The sequence below is a fragment of the Ictalurus punctatus genome, chromosome 14, assembly GCF_001660625.3.
Source record: "Ictalurus punctatus breed USDA103 chromosome 14, Coco_2.0, whole genome shotgun sequence".
Lineage (NCBI taxonomy): Eukaryota > Metazoa > Chordata > Actinopteri > Siluriformes > Ictaluridae > Ictalurus > Ictalurus punctatus.
Window position 1 is genome coordinate 22,991,765 of NC_030429.2, and position 26,431 is coordinate 23,018,195.

At 42.3% G+C, this 26,431-nt stretch overlaps 1 protein-coding gene across 1 annotated transcript; it reads left to right on the forward strand.

The window, feature by feature from the left end:
• The first annotated feature begins 368 nt into the window (after positions 1–368).
• Positions 369–22,642, forward strand: LOC108274509 (adhesion G protein-coupled receptor B1). The gene is made up of 31 exons (XM_017484714.3): positions 369–1,118; positions 4,841–5,773; positions 6,916–7,065; positions 7,152–7,238; positions 7,328–7,489; positions 7,610–7,774; positions 8,480–8,644; positions 8,769–8,933; positions 9,089–9,190; positions 9,327–9,433; positions 9,547–9,735; positions 9,827–9,895; positions 10,948–11,056; positions 11,211–11,354; positions 11,496–11,571; positions 11,705–11,807; positions 11,903–11,946; positions 14,110–14,236; positions 16,256–16,359; positions 16,491–16,593; positions 16,719–16,939; positions 17,049–17,115; positions 17,265–17,350; positions 17,672–17,843; positions 17,945–18,040; positions 18,233–18,269; positions 18,490–19,124; positions 19,347–19,382; positions 19,653–19,757; positions 20,064–20,114; positions 20,541–22,642. Exons 2-31 carry the CDS (start codon positions 5,056–5,058, stop codon positions 20,736–20,738), a joined length of 4,593 nt encoding a protein of 1,530 aa, XP_017340203.1. The 5' UTR covers positions 369–1,118; positions 4,841–5,055; the 3' UTR covers positions 20,739–22,642.
• Positions 22,643–26,431: the final 3,789 nt, after the last annotated feature.

Here is a 26,431-nt window from a genome sequence, read left to right on the forward strand (position 1 = left end):
TCATTAATAATAATAATAATAATAATAATAATAATAATAATAATAATAATACATGTTAATTGTCTCCAAAGCCTCTTTACGCATCGCGCATCTGTCGATCCCCAGCACGTGCGCTGTGAACAGTGTGACGTTATCACATCAGGTATATTGTGCTTTTGTTTTAACACACACACACACACACACACACACACACACTGTCCTTGTTTACGCATTTTTTGTGATCAAATGACGGAACTCTTCATATTATCGTGCGCTGTGGCGGTAAATCACGGCGGTCAGCAGGTGATGTAATGCTCCACACTTCTCCGTGATGTCTTCTTTCCGGTCCCCAGCGTTCATGTGTGCGTAGTTACTCTCCGTCTTTCCACTGCTACCTCCCCTCTCAGTCTCTCTCTCTCTCTCTCTCTCTCGCTCTCTCTCAGAGAGCACATACACATACACACACGCGTACACGCACAGCTCCCCCGCTCTCCCTCCTCTCTCCATCCCTCCCTCCCTCCTCATGCTGTCTCATTCACTTCATCCACGCAAAGTCTCCGACTCTCCGCGCGGGGGGGGCGGGGGAGCATATAAGTCCTGGTAGATGAGGCCACGAGGCACACCGAGACTGAACCACTTGCAGTGCATAAAGACCCACAAGCAAGACTCCGAAGCCGGGAGTAAAAGTACCAACAAAGACGACAGGAGCTGTTAGACCGCAGAGGAAGACAAGAGAAAGAGAACGAGAAAGAGACAGAGAAGAAGCAGCGCGCGCTCTTGCATTGCTTTCTGAAAGCTGGGAATAGAAGTCTAACAGGCAAAGAGTTGGTAGTTAAACTCTCTGGAGTTTGGTCAGAGTCGCTTTATTTGCCGTTTATTGCTTTGTGGAAGTGGACTGCACTGAAACTTGGAATCGGTCTGGAAAGAAACAACAACAAAAAAATAAAAAAAATAAAAAAAGAGAAGCATAGCTGCTTCTCCGCCGCTTTTTTTTTTATTTTTTTTCCTTTTTCTTTTCCTGCCCCCAACTTTGCCTTCAACTTCACCTGACAAGGAGAAAGCGGGAGCGGACAAGATTTCTTCGCGGTGAAAAACCTGTGGATGGAGAGACTCTATCGAAGACACGCACACTTTTAAAGGTAGCTATGATTGCTCCACTGCACGTGCATGGTATGTCTTTCTGTGCTGTATTTTCTGTATTTGTATGTGGAAAGAGCACTTTCTGAAAGTTAGCGTTTGCATTGATTTGACATGATCTTCGGATGCATCGCGTCACGGTTGCAAGTTGGTGCGTTCCTACAGTACGCGCTTCCACGTGCGCAGAGCTCGCGCGCTGCCGGTCAATGACACAGAGTCGCTTTCCATGGTGCTGAAACATCGCTTAGTCCCCACTATCTAAAGTTGCACGGCATTTACGAACTCTCGTATAGCGTATTACTTTTGAAGAATGTAGTAACATTTCTGTGCATGAACAGAATGCATTTCTGCATTATTATTATTATTATTATTATTATTATTATTATTATTATTATTATTATTATTATTGTTGTTGTTAAACATTGAGTTGAAATATTCCATCTGAAAATGCGCAAAATAATTGAGAATGCACGCAACTGATGTGCACGTTTTGGTTCAACTTAAAGGCAGTGCGCAACTGTTTGGGGTAAAAAGCAATGCTTCAAACTGATCTTCCTAACAAGGCAGGTGAACAAGAGTGGAATGGATGACTGTAATTTGTTTAAACGTTTTTGGGGTTTTTTTTTTTAATGGAAATGTTATGGATCTGACTGTTCTTCTATCCGAAAGGTACATTTGGAGTTGCTTGAGATTCATTTGCATCTTTTGGCTTGGTTTCTCTGGCTTCGACTCATCACGCCTGAGAGACTCATATTCATGCGCCGATATGCACACTTAGTCAAGATTGTGCTACTCCACATTTTATGTACAAAGATATAGAAGATACAGATATATGAAAGAAGGGGAAAAAAACACAGCACGGATGTAGCCTTCATGAAATCAGTATTCTGACATAACAGTATTTAGTGAATACTAAGAATTAGGATAAGGTGCATTTATAAAATAACCATTATATGACATGTTCTTAAATCTGTAAGCTCTAAAGCTTTTGACTGAGAGTGTTTGAGCATTTGTTCCATACAAAGTGAAGTAAACACAATTGCATCGATGTATATGGTCAAAACTTGCTGACTTCCTGTCCGTCATAGCCTGCATACACAAATACGTCTGTGTGTGCACACTTCCATCTCCATAGCAACCCGACTGATTCAAACAGTCTCTCTCTGTTGAGTATCTCAAACGACTTTTTGTTCGTGTGTGTGTTTGTGTGTGTCTGTGCTGAGTGGACACTGTGGGAACCTGCATGATCAAAGTGTTTGTGCATGCATTTGATAAGAATTCATTAGCCGTTTCCACGTCTATCTAACTAAACCTCAAACACAGTCGCACACACACACACACCTTTCACAGTGAAATACTGCAAGGACATTACTGCCTGTTTCACAGTGTTGCCTGATTCCTATTAAAGTGTTTAGGCAAATGTTTGCAGCTTGTTTGTTTGTGCGTATGTGTGTGTGCACGTGTGCGTATGTGTGTGCATGCATGTGTCTGCACAGTCACGTCGTGCTTCAGTCTAAAACCCTACAGTGTGTGTTATTTTGCTCACACAAGTGCCTGGAGGAAACAGAAAGCTATTTGTGTTAGTAGAAGAAAAAGAGAGACGTCGGACAAAGCATCAATGCCTTCATGTGCCTTCATCTCTCTTAAATCATATATGAAGCCATATATGAAGACATAATTCTTCTCCTGTTCAGCAACAGGAGTGTTGCATATAATAACCAAAACAAAAGTCTAATATTTGTGATTATTCTCTTAAACACTTGCTTTAGGAATTAATGATATTGTGAACATTTAGGAATAAATCATTCAGTCTTGCTTAAATCCAAAGATCAGACATTACAAGTGTTCTGCTAGTTCGAAAAATGTAACACGAGGTCTTGCTGCACGCATGGCAAGAGCTTTGTAGTTTCTATGGAAACGCCTGAATCATCTTCTCCAAGTGAGTCAGAAAAAGCCCTTGGCACCTATGTGTGTGTGTGTGTGTGTGTTAGGACAGCCTCAATACCACAATAGTCCAGCTGCACAGAACAGATCTCCAGACCTGTGACTGGTCTGAAAGTCCACGTGACTGCAGATTAAGTATATAGAAATGCTGGTGCTGAGGTGGTTACATGAACGAGACGCATCCGAGATAATCAGACTTGAGCTGCATAAGTGGCACTCGAACGACGAGCAGATCCGCATAAATTATCTTCCGGCATCGCATCCGTATAGCTCCACTTTCTGTCCATGTTTTTTTTTTTTTCCTGTCATTCTGCCTGTACTTAAATCCAACAAAAAAAAATCTACAGATGAAACAGCTAATTGCAGTCTGCCTTTCAGTATTGCAGCAGGGAGGAGGAGGGAGGGAGGGAGGGAGGGAGGGAGAGGAATTGGGGGATAGAGAGACTTTTAGGGCTCTCAATTTTGTGTGCGAGATTCAATAGATGGTGAGAGCTGGCTGCAAGTGGGCAACATAACCATTAGAACAGTTGGAGCAATTAAATGGAACAGAAAGAGAAATGAGATACTAACACTGTTACACATCTAATACATGGATGGGAAAAAGGTAAGTAGAGATAAAAAAGAAAATTAAAAATTGTGGGGATGAGGAAAATATTAAGCAAAAGTCATCTGAATGACCTGTTGATCAGGTCACACCAAGCACACAACTTTCCCTCCAAGGGGAATTTGACTACGAAGCATGTGCTGTCTTATACTTCTTTCATTCCTCCAACCAGTCTTCTTTCCTCACTCAGTTGGGCACAAATGCATCCCTTTCTGCTCTTTATGCCAGCAAGAAAGCACAAAAGAAAACTTTTGGCAACTTCGAAGAAGCCCTGAGGGAGATCACCCCTCCCATATCTCACGCTTCACTCCTCCTACTTTTGCATAGGAGCGAGGGATGGTTGGGAAGAGAAGATGGTTGACCTTCAGAAAAGATTAGGCTGATCACTTCTGGAGTCTCCATGACAACTAGAGAACCGGAAGAAAGGTGTCACTGATGGCACCTCGACCGTTTTCCTTATAAGTTAATATTATTTCGACGCAGCCATGGAAACAAGTCTTACATTTAGAAACATGTTATTTTCTTCCGATGCTGTTTTGACATCTTTCATCTCTGCCAGATAAAAGTGTGTAGAGCATATTTTGACTGCAAAGTCAGCCTTGCAACTTTTTGTGCACTTGCTACTTGCAAGTACAAGACTGACTCCCTGTTTTCATTTTATTTTAGAGTTGAGGGTGAGAGTTCCTGCTGGTTTTATCAAAACTGCACAAAGCTAGATGTATCCAGGCGACGCCAGCCTAACGTGGACATAAACAGAATCTTAGTGCACGTCAGTTTGACGCAAGCGGCCAGACCATGTGTTGGCGCGTGGGCAGGAGTGCGAGATTGAGAGAAAACAAGGGAAAGGGAGCGCAAGAAAAGCATGCTGTGAAGGCGCTGTAATTAGAGTCACAGTGTAATTGCTGTCTGTTTTTTAGCCATGGTGATTTGAATAAGGCCATGCTGACAATGTGTGCCTGTGTGAACACACACTAATACTAATCATGAGCCTGTGGCTTCCCAGCAGGTTGTATAATTATTGAGTGGCTAATTATATTTCTAAAAATCCCAATAACATAGAGACCTCCAGTCATGAATCCCACTTGATGCTGTTTGTGTGAAAGCCAGTTTGAATTGCATTGTATCAGTGACCTCTAATGTTGGTTTTGTTGTTTGTGTTTTTGTGCTTTTGTGCAGATCTGCTACAGACAGATATGGCCCCCTTATTCTAGTGAAGTTTTTAACCCTCCATCCAAACTAGTGCACAAAAAGAAACAATCAACAAAAAGAAACCCAGAAAATAAAACATCAAGTAAGAAAATCCCTCACACAAGCAGTACAATCGAAGAGAGAGCTAAAAAGGTCTAGATCAACCCAGTGCACCAACCCATCCATCCTCTACAAGAGAGAAGATGGAGTGGAAACCCATCTTGTTCACCGGCCTCTCTCTGGCCTTATGTGTGTTTCTCGACCTGACTTTCGCCACCCCATCTGGACCCGCCTCGGCCACCTGTGCTACACTCGAGCAAAGCCGCTTTTTTGGTGTCTTCTCATCCAAAACAGCACTTCCTGCATCCCCCTGCTCGTGGACCCTGCAGAACCCTGACCCTCGTCGCTACACTGTCTACATGAAGATCACCAAGCCAGCCGAATCCTGCACACCACGCCAGATCAAGACCTTCCAGTTCGACTCATTCCTGGAGACTTCACGCACCTACCTGGGCATGGAAAGCTTTGACGAGGTAGTGCGCCTGTGTGATGCTACATCTGCAGTGGCCTACCTTGAGTCCAGCAAGCAGTTCCTGCAGCTCAGGAAGGTGGTGCCCCGCATTGGGACAGAGCTCCTAGTGGAAGAGGATGGAAATGATGATGAGGGCAGCCAGTTCGGTGCCGAGTTCCTGGTCGTGGGTAAGAGGAACCCTAGCGTGCCTGCCTGTGAGATGCTCTGCAAGTGGCTGGAAGATTGTCTGACAACCAGTTCCCAAGGCAATCCCTGTGGAATCATGGCCACACCATGCCAGTGCTGGGAGCCACCAAAGAGGAGGCCAGGAGGGTGCTACAGGGGTGGAGTCTACATGGACAAATGCACACCCACTATTAGAGAAAACAACAGGGATGCTGAGATCATGAGTAAGTGTCAGTGTGTTTGTGAGTGCCTTATTGGCATAACTGTTTGTTTGTACTCTGTAACTCTGTAAAAAAAAAAAAAAAAAAAAAAACAATTACGCACAGATTCCAGGAACATTGATATGGGTTTTCAATATTGCCACCTGCTGGAGAAAACAACAAATTACACTCAGACACACTTTTGCTTGCATGAAAGTTTTGATTTTAAACACTAATGTTCCCAACTTGTACAAACTGAGAGACCTTCTTGCAGAACACTCTGTGCTCAGGGATCATAAACAGCTAATTTAGCCAGAGCCAGTGTCATACACCCTCCCAACATCTCACCAGGCTTCAAACCTGCTATTGAAGTGGTGTTGAGAGTCATTTAGACCTGACTTGGAGCCAAACAGGTGTGTGTGAGACTGGGGAAAATTGAGGCGTTAGTGAGATGAGGCAAAGAGGCAATGTTCACACAATGCCTCGCCACCAGGGAGGGGAAGGCAATCGATGCATCTCACTTGTGGTTGCCTTAGTAACCCGCCGGTCTCCAGCAATACAGCATGCATACAACGCTGCAGGTGCTAAAACCCTTTCAATCTGTTTTCTCACGCGGCGCGCTGGCATTTTGTACTCAAAGCGTTCTGTTTTGCAATCACCGTCTACAGGAAAGTTTAACTTTAACTATAAGGTCTGTGCTGTTTAGATTTATTGACTCCTCGGCTGAATTCATGATACATTTTGTTTTCGGGGGATAAATGCCAGACCAGCTGCTGAAACCTCGTACCCACTGTGAAAAACTGAATAACTGAAAAACTGAAAAACAGCAGTGTGGCATGTTGCTGTTCATAATGTCATCCACCAGGTGGCAGCCTTGTCAGTCATTTATTTAGACTTCTGTCAAACATTTATAACACTTTCATGCACAGGTTCTTAAACCTGCTCATTAAACTCCCTGTCCTGTACATTTTAAACTTTTCACTGTTCTAACCCACCTGATTTAGCTAATTAACAACACTTCCTGGGATGAAGTGGGTGTATCAAAGCAGGGAAAACACTAAGATGCACAGGACAGGATTGGGACCCTGTGCCTTAATTAGTAAGATTCTTCTTAATGACCTGTTCACCAACTTTCTGAAGAGTGAAAATGTCTTGTCTAATTGCAGAAGGTTGGTCTGGTTGGGCCCGCTGGTCTGAGTGCAGCAACGAGTGTGGAGGCGGTGTCCAGGTGCGCAGCAGAGCATGCCAACCTGAAGATGGCATCTGTGAGGGTGTGGTTGAGGAGGCCAAAGCTTGTAACCCACAACCCTGCATTGGTGAGCATGACTGTCCATTAAAAAATAGACATTTTAAATGGAAAATGGAGTAGTGGCTAATGGAGATTATGTATCTACCTGAGCAGGTAAAATGCGCCAGCGTAGCCAGGCTCTGCGTTCCATCATTGGCCTGAGGAGAGACAATGGAGAGGAGATAACAGTTCCTCAAGCTGGTAACCAGATTGAACCTATATTATCTTACAGCTTTTTAAAGTTGCAGCATCTGTCCAGAACATTGTCTTAATCAACATCTTGGTTGTAGATGGAGTTCAGGATCAGTGGTCCTCATGGAGCTCCTGTTCTGTTAGCTGTGGTGAGGGCTGGCAGAGTCGCACACGCAACTGCATGACATCTGGAAACAGCGTGATGTGTATCGGCCCTTTGAGAGAGAACAGACCCTGCAACAACTCTGTGGTCTGCCCAGGTACACACACATACACATATCCACATGCATGCATTAATATTAGTTCCCTAATAATGAGTACCTTTGGTCCTTATATAATCTGTATATAATGTTAAGATCACTGTTTCTCCCATAATTAAGTGAATGGAGCCTGGGATGAGTGGGCACCATGGAGTCTGTGTTCATCTACCTGTGGTCGCGGCTATCGTGACCGTGTCCGTGTCTGCAAGCCACCCAATAACGGAGGACAACCATGCACTGGTCCCAGAAAACAGACCAAATTCTGCAACATTGCTGTCTGCCCTGGTTAGTAGCTTCAGCACGGTACACGCACCATATAAAAGAAATATTCAAGGAGTAAAAAAGAATGGGATGCTTTTGAATACATTGAAATACATTCTTCTGTAATTCGGTCAGGTTTATAGGATCTCAGGTGTAATTTACAGTTTCAGCACCAGATGGCAATGTAGTCCACCGTCTGTTCATGTATTGCAACATAAAATGGCAGGACACTAGGGTTTTTTTCTTTCTTTCTTTCTTTAATAAAACATGGGTTGGGTGGTTTTAGTCATTTTATTTTAACATGGAACAGGTACTAAGATATTACAGACATAGGAAAGCATATGTGAGGGTTAAGTGATAATAAGTAGTGGGTAATTAAAAAGATTCTTAATGAGGTGATGCTTGGGGAACCGTTGTTGTTCTCTTGAGATTCTGTTAAGCAATACATTCGCTTATGTCTCTCACACACAAGTCTAACAATCCTTGACACAATTAATGCTATGCTACACCTAAGTCTATCTCTAAACTTAACCTCAATCCCAATAACCAAATGTAAACCTTTTAGCTTTTTTAGGGTTTTTTTTTTTCTTTTTCTTTTGTAAAAGAGCAGTTTTCTTTGTGGGGACCAACCAAATGGGCCTACCAAAATATGAAAACATGCCAAAGACACTCTTCACATGGCTCTTAATTTGGATTTTGATGTTGACTATTCCTGTCACCTCTCTGTAGTTGATGGTTCCTGGAACGAATGGTCTGCCTGGACTCCCTGCTCTGCCTCTTGCTCTAATGGAACAATGCAGCGCACACGAGAGTGTAACGGCCCATCATACGGAGGCTCAGACTGCCGTGGAGACTGGCGTGAATCCAGCAACTGCTTCCTTAGAGACTGCCCAGGTATGTCCATACAGTGTAGAAGTGGACATTTTAGGGAGATCCTAGTGATATAATGTCTAATTAACATGAGTAACATATAGAGTAGTTTTTGTCTTACAAAGATGTCTTTGTTTTGACCCCGTAGTGGACGGGAGATGGCTCTCCTGGAGCTCTTGGGGCAGCTGCAGTAAGACATGTGGAGGGGGCAACCAGCAGAGGCAGAGAGTGTGCGAGGGACCATTCTTTGGTGGAGAGCCCTGTATCGGTGACAAAGCTGACCTTAGGCGCTGCAATGAGAAGAGATGCCCAGGTAAAATGGAAAAAAAAACAAGCAAAAAAAAAAAACAAACATGAGCTAATATATAGTAAAAATATATTTGTACTCTCATACTATGCAGTACATGTGTCTTGTTTTTTAATGATAATATTGCAAAACTAAATTGGTCTGAACACTGTACCCTGCAGAACCCCATGAGATCTGTGGTGAGGAGAGCTACGGAAATGCTGTGTGGAAGAGAACTCCAGCTGGTGACACTGTAGCTGTTCCATGCCCCTCTGACGCAACAGGTACTGAGTAGAACTTTGACACCCAAAAATGATATGATTCAAAGTAGATCTACTACTACTACATTTGCCATTGGTCTTCCTTGACCTTCTGAATGTCCCACATGGATCATTAGAACACTGATTTGCTCTTTTCCAGGCTTTGTCCTCCGCCGATGCACCCTGGACGCTATCGGTTTGGCCTTGTGGGGAAACCCCAGCTACATCAAATGCGTCTCCAAAGAATACCAATACATCCAAGCCCTGGTGAGACTCCATATTTCTACAGATAATCATATTTACTGATATAGAAATCAAAAGTGGAACTTTTTTCACCATGCCTGATAGTATATAACTATGATGTCTCCTTCTATCCTCAGACCCAAGAGCAGTTCTCTAAGTCCCAGGCAGGAGTGCAGGTGGATGGCGTGTCTGAAATGCTGTCCAGGCTTAGGATGACCTCAAACGATGCAACAAAGTACAGTGGGGACTTGCTGGCGGTCATGGAAATGCTGAGGAACACTTCACAGATCTTCAGAAGTGCTGGTTACAGTCTTGTCGATGTAGAGGTAAACACCACTTCAGATAACCAAGGCTTGTCTTTAGAAGCGTCAAGAACATTGCTTAATTTGATGCCAAATGTCATTTCTCTTTAATTAGAACTATGTCCAGACAATCAGCAATTTACTGAAAGAGGAACACCATGGGAAATGGCAAGAAGCACAGTTGGTGAGTCTTTGTGTGTGTGTGTGTGTGTGTGTGTGTGTGTGTGTGTGTGTATGTTCCCTGATACTTTTGGCATTCTCATTATTGTTCAGAGTCAATTTTCTTATGTACTGTTAGCGAATATAGAAACTGACTCATTACCAGAATAGCCCTGTGGTGTGGGCTGTAAAAGGTGTTGCACGTGAAGTAGATTCACAGCTCTCCCTCTTAGGCAGCGAGAGCCATTAGTCAACATTAAGAAGCCATTTTGAATGAGTTGTACCTAAGAGAGGAGGCTGATTCACTAGCTTCCCATGCTGGCATCCCATATGGAGTGATTAAGCCTGTGCACCAACAATAAAAAAAAGCCTCCAGACTGTTAGGGTTGTCAATTTAAGTTACACGTTTGATGGAGATCCAATTCGACATGCTTGAGACACTTAGACAAGATCTTTAACGCTGTGCAGATCTAAAGGTTCAGCTCGATGCTTGCACTGTGTCTCAACTGTAGGTCACGTTAAATTAGTTACATGTCAAGGGAACTTTCACTGTTCCCTTATGATTCCCTTATGCAGACTTTACCAGCTACATCTCATCAATATGAACTGAGCTACCATTTGTCAGTTCAGAAGCAAGGTCTGACACAGTATATAGACCTTTTTCAGACTTGTCCAGTCTCTTATGAAACGTCTTGGATTTCCACAGAAATTTTAATGCACTGGACTGGCACAGTGAGTTTAATAGAAAAAGAATCACTCCGCCTACACAGCAATCTGTGTGTTGTCATGGCAGCTCATGAGGGAACAGAAGCAGTATAGGCCACGAAATGAAGGGCACCTCGCGCCTACACACATGCGTACATATGCGTCAGAGAGACGTACAAATTCCCTCACACCCACAAATGAATCAGCCGTGGCACCATTTATGGAACTCAGGAAGTGTTTGCGTTGCTGAGTTATATACATGGATAGCATTATTGAAAAGTTTAAAGGTGCTGCGAGTTGCGAAAAAGATATTTTGCGAGATCTTGTACGGTGATGTGAAAATGATGAATCATCTTCGTTTCCTTCTCATAGATGGGGGTGAACATTAGGGAGCTGTTCAGCTTGATCGAAGACTTCATTGACATCATTGGCAAGCAGATGAGAGATTTCCAAGATATTTATGAGATGACTGAGAACTTTGGTGAGTTGGCAGGGCAAACATGGAGGTTTTGTGACTTTCCTGTTCTATTCAAACGACCTATTTCAATTTTATTGACTATATTCTTGTTGTACCTTGACATGGACCCAAATTTGAGGCTATATTCATGACTCTTTCCTTCTTGTTGTACCTGCAGTGCTGAGCATCCAGAAGCATCCCAAAACTATGACTTCAGATGTGACCTTCCCCATGAAGGGATGGAGAGGCATGATGGAGTGGGTCCGCAATTTGGATGAGAAAATCGTAGTGTCACGCAACGCCCTCAGTCTGGATGTGCCAGGTACAGACACACACACTCTTATCAGCAAGCGCAAGAATTTAAATATATATATATATATATATATATATATATATATATATATATATATATATATATATATATTCCAAAAGTTCTTATTTCTAATGATGCAATTTCTTGCAGATGCTGAAGACCGCACTGGCTTTGTAACTGGCATTGTTCTCTACAGAAATCTGGGCCCTATCCTGTCTGTTCAGAGGTGTGCCATCATACACACACACACACACGCACACACACAATGTCCTTGCGACACTATCTTTGTCCTCTACAGTACCTTAGAGAGGTATAAGAGAACGAACACTCATGTCTAACAGAGTTATCTCTCTCCTCAGTAACAGCACCTTGCTGAACTCCAAGGTTGTCACGGTAACAGTGAAGCCGAACCCCGGTTTCCTGTCCACCCCAGTAGAGATCGAGTTCCCTCACCTGCACAATGTGAGTAACATCATAAAGACTGATCAATCAACTATCTTGAATCTACGGAAAATGTTCTGGACATAACGCCCAAACTCATCTTGCTTTCTTTGCAGGACACTGTCAATGAGACATGCATTGCCTGGGATGAGAGTGAAACGTAAGTGTTAATTATGTAGCTTGTGATCTCTGTGTGTGGGTGGCTTCACATGTGCATGTCTATGAATGAGTGTGAGTCTGCTCTGAGTTTAACAGGCCAGCTGGCCATCATGCTTTCACAGCAGCAAAGGGCATTCGCACTCGTCTGCCCCCAATGCCATGTGTGCAAGTCATCCACACACACACAAACACACACACACACACACACACACACACACACACACACACACACACACACACACACACACACCTCTTTGCTGGTAACTGTACCCAGATGATGAATTTAGGCCAAAAAGAGTCGACTTGGCATAATGATCAGTGGTGATTAAGTGTCTTAGCAGTCACATTTAAGGGTTTCACAGCATTTGGAATCCAACATGCGACCAAAATGAGCCTCGTTTATCAAAACTTGATATGAATGAATTTATCGTTCGCAGGAGCATTCACACAAGACATCTGGTATTCATGAAAGTCCTGTTAGTTCAGAATAATGTTTATATCTTACACGAAGCTCGTTAGTTTGCGTAAAATGATGTATAAGGATTTTCAGATTGTAATCAGAACCTTATTTGTTCAGCATCAAATCCTATAACTGGCGTGAATTACTGCACTTTTATATACGGACTTGTTCAAATCCCTTACCACGCATATAACAAATATAAAACTAGATATTCAATTAGGACAAAGGTAATGGCACCCTAGAAAATGAAGAGAGTTTGTACTATCTGAAGATTTACACCCTTAGGGGGCGCTCTTTCACCATTTAATCGTCGCTTTATCATTTTCCGTTCCGTGAGCTTTGTCTTTTCTGGAGATTTTTTTTTTTGACATCCATAAATGTAAATAAGCTGTGCTTGGTCATTTATGCGTGATCGCTATTTATCAATATACACATAAGTGCAAAGTAAATCAAAACCTTTTCTAAATCTGGAAGGAGTATAGGTTCAGTTTGGCGTACGAAAAATATTTAAACACAGCTGTACTAAAAGATTGATAAACGAGGCCCGATATACAGTGTGTGCTGCATTTCAGTTTCGAGCTGAAATTGGTCTGACTCTAAGTTCCAGTCCATATTATTGTATGGGATATGATCTCATACATGATAAGTTTAAATTGTAGCTGTTCGAGCATACAGATTGAAGCGCCACAGTAGTAAATAGGCCAGATGAAAGTAGAACATGTGGGTTAGCACTGAGCCATTACTCATTCGCTCTCTGGACAGGAAGAGTAGTAATAGAGGTCTGAAAAACACTTCCATAAAAGGCCAGAGATATTGATGGATAAAAGAAAGAAGTTCATCAATGGAGGCTACAAAGATATATATGTTATATCTTTATATATAAACGTTAAATGTGACGAGGGAATGATTTTCGACGCATACTCTTACACTCAAGACTAAGATGTACACATAGAGGAACTCGGTGAAGGAGGAGTTGTAGATCAGCATATAGAGTACTAGGCCACCTGAGAGATTTGAATTTTTGCGCATTAGGCAAGCACTGAGCAGACACTCTCATTGGCCGGTGCTGGAAATGTACACATTGCACCATCACCTCCTCCATCCAAGCTTCAGGAATATCTGTCTTTCACTGCGCCATTCCCATGGCCCACACTGCGCGGTCGTGTGAGCTACTGACATCCACTCTCCTTTGCTACCCCGCCATCTCCACTGCCAAGGATGCCATGGCAACCACATCTTCTCTCAGACAGAGAAAGAGATAGGAGACATTTTGGCTGCTAGACATTATTCATGTGCTGTGGACACAGTCACGTGACCTGGGAAACAATTCTCGTGCTGGCTTTTTATGACCTGTGACCTTATCTTTTATTTGAGTTCATTAGTGTTGTAATTATATTCCATAACTGGACCAAACAAAATAAACAAGGTATAGGATTCAGTTACAAAAAAAATAAATCTTTATTTATGATTGCATTAGGATGTACTGGATCTGTCTAGAGTTAGTAGTTCTGTGGCTCTGCCTCTTTGTCTTTTTTTTTTTTTGTCCCCTTCTTTACCACTGACATCTATTATGTAGAACACACGTACGGGGAGAGGCGGGAGAAAAAATCCCGAGGGTTCATTTTGCAGTGTGAGATCTCTCTGAAACGCTCTCTCTCTCCCTCTCGCTCTCGCCCCCTCTTCCCCTCTCTCCCTCTCTCTCAGTGAGTCGTTGCTGGGCTCGTGGTCGGCACGCGGCTGCAGAGCGCTCGCGCTCGATTCAGGCAGGACCAGGTGCGCATGTGAAGCTCTCTCCACATTCGCCATCTTAGCACGGCCGAACCCCGAATCGGTGAGTCCACTCTGTGTGCGTGATTGCTTTCATTTGCGTGGGAGATGTGTTCGTTGTTGGGCGCGTGTGTGTTTGTGTGTGCGTCAGTGTTTGTGTGTGTATGTGTGTATGTGTGCGTGGCATTGTTGGCGCGTGTTGGGGTTTTAGTAATAAACAGGCAGCAGGATGAATCTTTATAGATGGAAACAGGTTAATGCACATTCATTAATATACAGTATTCATGTAGTTATGCCTGCATGCTTCCACTCTATTCATACACAATCAATATCAGTTATTGATTAAAAGAAAGACGGCTGTTTAATCATGAATCATCTTCCAAAATTTTTATTTCAAATTAATATTCTTTCTTGAGGAGCCTTTTAAAACCTCACTATTGCTTTGTATATATATATTTGCCCCTAACATTTTGTTTACTCAGAGGCCTATAATGCTAATTAGTTTCATTATCGCCTGAAACATTACTGAAAAAGAAAAGGAATGGCTGTGGGGTTGGGTTTTTTTTTTTTTTTTGCGCAGAGCAGTGAAGATCTTCTCTCCTCCTCATTTGATTGGAGGCTGCCTTGCTGCGCCTAAAGCATCTTGTTCTGCTGTTGCCTTGGCAACGGCATCCGCAACGTTCGCTTCTTGTGTGATGGAGCTGTCAGAGAGAGAGAGAGAGAGAGAGAGAGAGAGAGAGAGAGAGAGAGAGAGAGAGAGAGAGAGAGAGAGAGGGAGGAGGAGGAATAACAAGAACGCTGGCCTTCAAAAGACTAATGCACGCACGTCTCATTTTGCAGCCAAGCTTATGGGATGTGATGTGTGCATTGTGTCACTTACAGATTCACATTCAAGGCTATTTTCATAGATTAAAAAAAAAAAAAGTATATAGATGTAGATGCTTTCTGTTCTTCATCATCTTCGTTGTTGCGTTCAATCGATATGATTTCATTTGAAACAAAAGCCACTACCAGTAACACCCCTCTCGTTATTATATAAACGCAACATTCCAATAGAATGCCTATCAGCACAGACTATCAACAGAGTGACTACCCACTAATACTCATCGTCTAGCTTACTGCAGACCTGCCAATCAGTCTATGATGCACAAGAGGCATTTTCATGGCTCCAGGCTGGATGATTAAAGCCTCTGACAAAGGACAGGAAGCAGAGCAATATAAGATCTTATGAGATACGCTCTACTTCCTCCCGTGTTCAAATGTCCTTAACCAGTCGGTCTCGTGTGAGTCACTGGAACAGAACAATCATTAGCATATGCGCTATTCTCTGAGGCCGCCTTGTCCTGATTTTCTGCCTATTTTTTTTTTCTTGTCTAACAGACAAACATTCCATCTTTCAAGGGCAAAAGCTGGCCGAGTCATATTTGGGTCACACTAGCTGGATTTATCTTGTTATTCCCACACTGGGATAAACAGCATGAACTAAAATCACTTTCTCAGATCCTCTGCGATCATTTACACAGTGTTCTGGTTCAGATCCGGGAGAAGGCACTGATGTGAACTGAGATTATATGAGTAACAGAAGAATTGAAGCATTCCTTATGTAGTAGTAGTAGTAGTAGTAGTAATAATAATAATAATAATAATAATAATAATAATAATAATAATAACAACATTATTTAATTTATTTGTTTGATATAGATAATTCATATATCAGCTATAAAAAAATATTATTAGTAGTATTATTATCATTATTATTCTTATTGTTGTTGTTGTTCCTTAACGTCCCACGCGTGCTATCTTCTCTTTCACATCTTTTCACACGCTACTGTGTGCCTGCTGGCACAAAATGAGCATTTAGCTTCCACTCACTAACAGCACAGATTATTGCAGAGGTGAGAATTAGTCCACCTGGCCCCTGCAGGACACACACACACACACACTCACACACACACACACCACATTCCACCTTTATTTCTCCTTCCCTCATAACTGCCCTACTTCTTCCATTCATGTTGCCTGAAGGGAATACTGTGTGTGTGTGTGTGTGATAGCTAACCATTTTGCCTCTTCTCCTGCCTAGAACATGGATAAGAACCTGTTGCCATCAGTTACGTTGATCGTGGGATGTGGCGTTTCATCCCTGACGCTGCTACTGCTCATCATCATCTATGTCTCCGTTTGGAAGTAAGAACATGAAAGACCCCACACACACACACACACACACACACACACACACACACACACACACACGTATGGATTCTGTAAGATCAGTAGTCACTGATTGATAAACTAACTGATTGGTTTCTTTCTCTCAGATATATACGCTCTGAACGTTCAGTCATCCTCATCAACTTCTGCCTGTCAATCATCTGCTCCAACGCTCTCATCCTGATTAGTCAGACCCAGGCTCGCAACAAGGTATGACATCATGCTTACCCAGAGTCCTCTGGTACATTGTGTTCTATGTCAAATGTATTTTAATAAACGGAAAATCCCGTTATAACATTAACACTTGTTTGTTTTTCCCTCTCACGCTCTCTCAGGTCATGTGCACCCTGGTGGCAGCCTTCCTCCATTTCTTTTTCCTGTCCTCTTTCTGCTGGGTTCTGACAGAGGCATGGCAGTCGTATATGGCCGTGACTGGTCGTCTGCGCAACCGCATCATCCGCAAGCGTTTCCTGTGCCTGGGCTGGGGTCTGCCCGCACTCGTCGTGGCTGTTTCTGTAGGCTTCACCAAGGCCAAGGGATACGGCACTGTCAACTAGTGAGTCCATTTCTCCATCTCTCAATCGCTCTCTCTCCATACTGCACTCTTCTGTTTTTTTGTTTTTTTTCTCAGTTACTAACATTATGTGCTTCTTTGTGTCCTGTAGCTGCTGGCTGTCTCTTGAGGGAGGGCTTCTGTACTCATTTGTTGGACCTGCAGCTGCTGTTGTGTTGGTAAATGAAACTACACACACATACACACACACACACACACAACTACCAGTACAATAGACGAATCCATTCGTGGAGTGGGTATATGGGCATGTGAAAATGCCTTTGTATTTCTCTTGACCTGACTATGTGCTTTTGTGTGTGCGTTTTAGGTGAACATGGTGATTGGTATTCTCGTCTTTAATAAGCTTGTTTCGAAGGATGGGATCACAGACGTGAAGCTGAAGGAGAGAGCAGGGTAAGAACTGCACATTCATCATTTATTTAGGGTTAAATTTTTAATATTTAAAAAAAAAATTCCGACATGTACCATTGGAAAGCAACAAAACTGGCTTTTTCTTTGATTGGACTGACGGGTGGATGGATGGATGAATTGATGAAACTCATGGCAGTCAATTATGTTAAATTAAGGAAGCCAAAGATCATAATTAAGCAGCTTTATTCATTAACTCAGAAGAAATTCTGAATACAGAGAAACGAAGAGTCACACACACACACACACACACACACACGCACAAGCACATTAGCTGTGGTTAACACATCATGCTGGTTCCTGCAGGGCGTCTCTGTGGAGCTCTTGCGTGGTTCTCCCTCTGCTGGCTCTGACCTGGATGTCGGCCGTATTGGCCATCACAGACCGGCGCTCGGCTCTCTTCCAGATCCTCTTCGCCGTCTTCGACTCGCTCGAGGGCTTCATCATTGTCATGGTGCACTGCATCCTGCGACGAGAGGTGAGCAGAGATGCAAACACTGAGTGCACATACACTCAGTGCATGGGATGGAATATATATAATGCTAATACATTGATTAAATGTGCGCATATGTCTTATAGGTACAAGAGGCTGTGAAATGTCGCGTTGTTGATCGTAAGGATGATGGGAACGGCGACTCTGGGAGCTCGCTGCAGAACGGCCACACGCAGCGCTTGGTGAGTGTCTCACACACACACACACACACACACACAGACATACACAGATCAACACATTCAGCGCTAACTCAGGAAGCAGCATTAGCATTCTCATGCATTTTACATGATGGCCTGCAGCACTCGCAAAGAGCTGTTGATTTAATTTTAATCCACTCCGTTTTCTCCTCCCTCTCTGTTTTCTCTTGCTCACAGGGTGACTTTGAAAAGGATGGTGACTCAAACAGACCAGGTGAGATTAAAAGCTTAACACTTCCTTGTATATGTATATATACATATACATGCTGTCATTTTCACGCTCCCTGAGATTGTCAGATTGCTTTGGAAATAGATTTGACAGCTGAATAAGATTGAGTCTATAATTAGACCGAGCTTTAGCATGAATCAACTTGAAACAACTCTATGCTTTGGTGTAGCACTCTGCTAAAATCTCATAATTTTTTTTTTGTCAGGTGGTATGAAGACCTCTTCAGAGGAGAAAATGCCTCTCCCCCAGCTGCCTCTTCCAATGGGTCCCAACTTCCACACACTGCCTTCAAAGCCTAGCGCCAAGACACACGTGCCTCCCATGCCCGACTACTCCAGCCACACTCTGACCCTGCGTCGCGATAAGAGCCATAGAGGTGAGCCGCCTTGCTCCAAGCCCATCTACGTGTGTGACAGCGACATCTTCACGCAGATGGACCATGAGCTGGTGCGTGTGCCGACTGAAGGTGGCGCTCCCGACGCAAGCGGCTACATGCTGATGCCCAACACCACATCCACACTACGTTCCAAGCCCAAGGACGACATCTCTTCTGCTAAGTACAACATCAGCGTTGAGCAGCTGCCTCAGGCACGCATCATGCATCTGGGGAGCGGATACGCCGAGCCACAGGCCGCCTACGCCACCAAGCCGGTAACTGCCGACCGCGCCAGCGTGTCATACTCAGAACGCGACTCACCCCTGCAGAACGTGCACAATATTTCCAGCGAGAGCCACGTCACCAGTTTGCTAGGAGACACCTTCGACTCCATGAACTCCATGATGTCGAAAAGCGAGACCATCTCTACACTGTCCATGAGCTCGCTGGAGGTCAGCGAGGGGGTGAGTGGAAATATATTGTTGCAGCAAAATATTGGTAGAAATGTTATTAGAGAGTTATATAAGGCTCAACACCTGAGCTTTTTTGGGTTCCTTTATTTTAATATAGTTTCATAATGAAGGTTTTTTTTAAATGTACATTTTGTCCCAGTTGGCTCAGAAATAGCATTTGAATAAGAATGACTAATGTTTGTTCTTTCTTCCATTTCTTCTCCTATATTGCAGAGGCAGAAATCTCGTTATGCTGAGCTCGACTTTGAGGTAATTAGATTTTCATAGCTCAGCAGTGCGGCAGCATTATTATTATGCTTAGAAACATCTATGCGTTTCTGAGGCAAAAAACTTTTGAGAAGATGTTTTTTTTTTGGCTAATGAAAAATAATTAATGAGAATTGAGCATCCAACTGAACTATTAAGTCATAACTTAGACGAGAAGAATTACAAAGTTACTTTACCTCATGAAAGATGTTACTATTAGACATTTTTCCTGTCAGTTCTAACCCTTTTTGTTCTGTCCTGTGCTCCATGTAGAAGATCATGCATACGCGAAAGCGCCATCAGAACATGTTCCAGGACCTCAACAGGAAATTACATCATGCTGAGAAGGACAGAGAATCACCTGCTTCTGACAGCAAGGTGAGATGCCAAGATCATGCTAATAAAAACCCAATAAATAGGATTGATCTGCATCAGGAACTGTGTATCTGGCATTTCACTCACATCTCAATTTCCCACCTTTGTTCTCTTTCATCTTAATTTGCTCTTGCTCGGAAGCAAAGGTGGGGAGAGAGTGGGGGAGGGGGGAACAGAAGTGTTAAAAAGTACAGGCAAAAAATAGAAATCCTGAGACCTCGGCTTACTTTCTTAACTTTCCAAAAGTGTCTTAAAGTCAGGTTGTGTAAAAGGCAGATGGAATAATTTCACTTTATTTCTCCTGTGCAGTCTGTGAGGTGGAGCGTGTCTTCTGCAGGAAGTGACAAAACAAGCCACAGCGTAAGTGTCTCTTAAGCCTTATTTGCATAATAGGAATAACAGGAATAGTCACTGCTTTAAGGGAAAATAATATTTATTCGTATTTATACAGCACTAACACAAGCCTGTTAATGTCTATATGGAAAATGTTGCATGTTCTGCAAAACGCATTAAGCTATTTTTATTGTGTTAATAGACAAATGGATGGATAATGTTAATATCCGAATGTGGGGGAAATATTCTTTCCTATCTTAGCAATCCCATGGAGGGTCGATGTTTGATTCCCTAAAGCAACTTTTACAGCCTTTAGTAGCATTTCATTGGTACCATGAAGAGATTAAGGTTCCATTAGGGGAAAAAATGGTCCAACAATACACAAGGGAGAACATTTGCTGCTGAGATTGGTGTCTTCACTCATCCTAATCCATCTGATATTTTCTCCTCCAGGATAAACAGCAAGCACTGGGTGAGCGTTCATGGGAGACCATGCCCCGATCACAGGCATCGCCACCATCGTGGGTGCGAAAGGAGCTCGAGCCTTTGGCAGCATCGCCCTTGGAGATGCCCTCTGTGGAGTGGGAGAAGCCTGGCACTGCCATCCCTCTTGTAGGCCAGGACATCATCGACCTGCAGACGGAAGTGTGAGGCCCTTACCAAAAAAAAATCCTGTTTACCCTGGCTCCTTTTGGTTTGGGAAAGAAGAGGGAGAGGGCGGAATCAGAAGGGAAAATTGGGAGGTCAAGAAAGATATATAGATCGTAGGGGTGGAGAGGGAGAGAACCAAAAACCATGTCCTGATATCCAAAGAATTAATGAGGGGAATAAATGAGAAGGTTTGCGTAGTTTGGGATTTGTGTAGCCTCAAGTAATGGTAATTAACATGCAGGAGGAAGGGGGAGGGGATCTAATGGATGGATGGATCTGATGGAGTGGCTTTGGTTCTCCTCTGGGCACAGTAAGGTTCTCGTTTTTTTCCGCCAAGAGCTTCTCCCGTAAATCTTCCGTCTGGTCCAGGAGAGGTGTGGTCTTCATGCCTGTGCCTTTTGTTCAGTTTTCGTTCGACTTCAGTATGAAAAGGGTGACCGGTTGCTCGGCTCCTTGAGCTCGACCTCTTCCAGTGTCTCTGCTCTTACCATGAGAGAAGGACTGGCACCGAGTGACTTCCCAGACTTCCCAGCCCCGTGGCTGTTTTTCAACCTGAGGTGAACGGACGCATGTTGCCAGCTGTCTGCGCTGTGGTTATCGTTTTTTATATCGCTTTTGCGTAGCGCTGCTTCTTGAGAGCTTATTACAGACTCTTCCACTGAACTCTATTCAGAGTCTAATAAGCATAACTTTCCTGGACTCAAGGCTTGAATAGGACTGTCAGAGCTGAACATTATTTTTATTGTTTAAACTGTCATTGTTATTATGTAATATTGTTCAGATTTTATGATGAAGCTATGATTTATATTTATAAGATTAATTTTCTTGTTTTGTTGTTATTTGTTTTCTGCTTGTATTTGTCTTCATTACCGTCAACTGTGGAGTTTAATTTTCCAAGTATAATATAAAACATCAACTGTTTCCCAAAACCTACATGAGGAACATAATGAGAGTACAAGTGGAGGTGTGGCTTCACAGAGATGCTCAAACCCATGTGGCCACTCGTGAGACACCACTGCTACACCTGGAGCAAGCCCAGCGCCCATTCTGGGTACCAAAGGCCGGGTGCGAGAGGCATGTGGACACATTAAGGATTGCTCAGCTGAATGCCCAGTTGGATCATCGCACTTTTTGTGTTTCCTCCATTTCCATCACCAGCTCTTTCTACAGCCTTGTGAACTTGACAACAAGGAAAAATATTTATAACCTCAAAGACCCTAGCACTGGGCCTTGAGGCACCTCGGCACGTTGACCGAGGCTGTTCTTGCCCTCTGCTGAACTCCAGCAGAACTTCCGCAGTGCCAGCTGTAAAGGCAAACAGACTCTCATATTGTGCAAAGAGAGAGCGAATAATAAAAGTGCAATATGATGATGGACGCTTGATGCTCAAGTGAGGGTGATGTCAGACCCATGGCAGATTTTTATTATTTTTGGAAATTTTGTACCATGTTTATAGAGCATATAGAGACATTTATGATAATACTGTCTAAGGACTGTATTAGCAACTATCAAAGATTCTTTCTCCATAAATTTGATTTGATGGATGAAAGCACATGACTTTGAGTCTTGTGATTACTATTTGGGAGATGAAAATAGAAATTATATATGAAGAATAATAGACTATAGAGTATGTTTCAGGTACATACCCCTGGTTTTCTACTTGATACCCCAGATTGTTGATTAACAGAACACTGGTCCTCTGTATTGTCCTGTGTTTTAAAACACTGTAACCCTGTGTGCCAATAACCTTCCCTCCTGTTGCAGTCTTAGGCGGTATGGGTTATGAAAATCCTAACTGTTTGTGTCTTTTACATTTCTATGTCCTTATTTTTCCATTGTTTTCACTTGTACAGTTTTCAGAGCACAAGATGAATATGTCTGATTTTTAATAAAAACAAAAATCTATATTATAAAATGAAATGGTTCTTCATTTCACGAAGCAGATGTTAACTTTGATGCATGAGACTCAAAGTACTAGTTTTTATGATGTTCATCAAAAGTCTGTCGCCTTGTAAATTAGCCTTAAAGACATTGACAGTGCCTTAACTCCTTGCAAGTCAAGGGCAAAAGAAAAGAAACACCAAGAGACTGCACTGTAGCCCATCCTCCTATGGTCAGCACTGAGAATCATATCACATAGTCTATGAGTTCCAGCATTTATCTAATACAGCTAATTGTTGATGATACTGTAAAAACATTGTTTTTAATTGGTTATCCAATGTAAAAATATACTGCAAGTAACTGGTAGCAGGTTTGTTATAGCCATCAGTAATTCAAGGAGAAGAAAAAAGAGACTTGCAGTCCCTGCAACAAGAGCAGGATCTTGTAGACCAAAGAATGGCAGGAGCAGGACCCAGATAGGGCAGGAGTTTTAGACCTCATGTTAAGGCCAGGAAGGTTTAAACATCAAAGCAAAGCTTATGGACCTTAGGATAGAAGCTTGAGTTTATGGACTTGAGGACAGTGGCAGGAGGTTTGTAAGCCTCAGGATGGCAACACACGCTTGTTGACCACAGGATGGTGCAGAAATTGTAGACCTCAGGATAGAACCAGGACACTTTAGAACTCGGGATGGAGGCAGTAGCTTATAGTCCTCAAGATGAGCAAATGAGCTTGTAGACCTCATGATGGAAGCAGGAGGCTGGATAACAGAATAAGAACAGGAGCTTATAGACCCGATTATGGGGTTAAGAGCAAGTCCTTGTAGACCTCATGACAGCACAGAAGCTTGCAGACCTCCATATAGAACCAGTATGCTTTACACATCAGGGAGGGAGCAGGAGCTGATAGACCTCAGGATGGATTATGGAGGCTGTAAATCTCAGGAGATGAGCAGGAGCTTGTAGATTATCAGGAGAGGGGCAGAAGCTTGTAGACCTTAATATTGGAGCAGGGGGCTGTAGACCTCAAGAACAAGGAGCCATACACCTCAAGAGTGGGGCCTTTTAGACCTCAGGAAAGTAGCAGGAAGCTGTAGACCTTCAAAATTGGCAGGAGATTGTAGACCTTAGAATTGGAGCAGGAGCTTGTACACCTCAGGATGCAATCAGAAGTTTATAGATCTCAGGATGCTAACAGAAGTTTATAGATCTCAGCAAGAGAGCAGGAAGTTTTGACCTTTACATGGCAGGGGGCTTGTGGGCCTTAGGAGGCTCAAAAGCTTGTATACACCAGGGTGAGAACTGGACCCTTGTGGGCCTCAGGATAGGTAGCTCAATGATTAGGGTAGTAAGAGAAGCATGAAAAGCAGAAACAAAACTGATTAGTGCAGTGCACAGACATACTGTAAATGATCTACCTGCAACTTTACTATCAATGTACATGTAGGCTTAGTAGTCTAGCCTAACAATAAAAGAAGGGCACATGTAGAACACCATCATAAGGGGTCCTAGAGACATCAGCAACTTTCTGTTCATTCATCATGAACAAACTCAAGCCATTGCACTTGGATACAGTGGAGACATCAATAATATCCCAATTTACCAAGATTTCTTTGCAAATGGGGAAAATGAACTGTCGGGAAATTAACTGTATATTTTAATGAACATGTAGTTGCTCTGTTGACACTCACAATCTTATTGAGCTACTACTCAATAAATGAGTACACCATAAGTAATATTTATCCCTGAGTGATTTTTAGACAAGGCTCATTGGTCTTCTATTTCCTTGCACTGACTTTTTTGTCTCTTAGAGGAAATAGACACAAATAGGCCTCTTATAGTTCTAGGAAGAATAACAACAAAAATGAGCCATTTAGCAACTTCATAACACTCTTGTTTTTAAACAAATATAGTAACAACACAAAATTAGAACCACAACATGAATGTCCCAGATGCAATCTAAGTGATAACCTGTGGAGAATAGAAAACAAGCACATTATCTACAGGCCAGACATTTTAATTTTATTTTCCAGGAATGGTTATCTATTTGATATCTAAACCATTAAAAAGCTGGATATGTATTACACAGAACCTCCATTTCTGTTATCGGTATTGGTACATTGGTGAAAGCCTCCAGCTTCACCTTTTATATAATGCCATTTTTATTTAAAAGAATACAGTTTCACATGGAAGGCTTAAAATTGAGGCTAAGGTGTATGGGGGCAAAGAAAGCTTTCAAATTATTTCAAATATGACCATTCTAACCCAGCAGAAAAATAAATTGCTAAAAACTAATTACTTATCCAGTAACATTCTTTCTAAACCAGTGTATGAACTGATTATCATTCAGTCTACAGTCTCTAGCTGGAAATGGATAATACAGTCGAATATTTGCTTATTTGGTAAAAAGCAAAGGCTAGCATGGTAGTTTGTTTTAGCATCAGAAGTAAGCTTCAGTTAAATAAGCTAGTCAACTGGCTAACAGTAACCTCCTATGATAATGTCATTGAGCTAGTCATTAGGAAGCTTACCAAAAATGTACTAAGGCAAGGATGCCTCATCTGTCAAGCACTTGTATTATCAGTCAGTCCGAATTCTGTTCAAAATATTTCATCACACTTCGTCATTTACAGATTTACAGATCATTATTATAATTTTGAAATTAATGAGTCAATTTTCTTCTTCTTTGTCATTACTCATGACTAGTGCCATGCTATTTTCTGTATTTTCCTTGAGAACAAAGCCTGAGACAATGATGTAACCATGGAATTGAAGTTATGCAACTCACATATGAGTCAGTGACTCGCATAAATCTAATTGGCATGTTTGTCCTTCTACTGCCAGTACCTACAGAATCCTCTAATTGATCTGGTCTTCAACTACGTGTTGTAATCTAGCTTTGATTTCCAAACTAAGTCTGCAAACCTTACATTGGTTTCTAGTAGTTGGAGTCAATAGTGTATGTATCTCTTTTACCTCACCTGTGATATAAAGAAATGGCAGATGTCTGTAACGAAAGTGTATTAAGGTCTTTTCGTTTATATGCATTGGCATATGCTGCATTCATGTCATTTAGAATAAACCAAAATTTCCACGTTCTAACTAGAAAACATGGTTCGCATTGACTTCCAAGTGGGTCATTTTTGACATTTCCTCTTTGGCGCTTTCTAACAGGTAGAGTTTCTCTGACTAGACCCAGGAATGAAGGTACCAAGAACATGCTGGGCATCCAATAAAAAAGGTTTAAGATTGGAATTTTAGTTTGTGTTTCATTTTATAATAATTGTATTAGGAAGAGAAATGATAAGGTTTAATGTAAACATTTTTGCTAATAAACAGATTCACAATGAATGAATGCTTTAAGTCAAAATAATGGCGTTTTCTCATCTTCCTCTGTTCTCCCACAGGAAATAAATGTGGTATCACAGCTATATTTGGCCTTTCCAATATAACACAGGCACTGTGCTTATAATGGTTAATGTGGCATCTGCTGGCTCTATACCAGCATATACCAGTTATACACTCCCTGCCTGAAATACTGTGTTTAACACAGTATTCAAATGCGTGCTTATGTAACGAAAACACAACAAAAGTATATTGTCCAAGTGCAGGACCATATACATTTTTTTAATGAACTAGCATAGATTGTAATTTGATACAACAGTCCAGGTCACAAACAAAAAAATAAATGAACATGAGCAAAGAAATACAAAGGAACAGACCAAATACAATGAGCACATAACCATTCCAAGATATCAAATACAAGGAGATCCAACATGTGAAATAAACAGCTCAGAATTGCAAACAGAAATG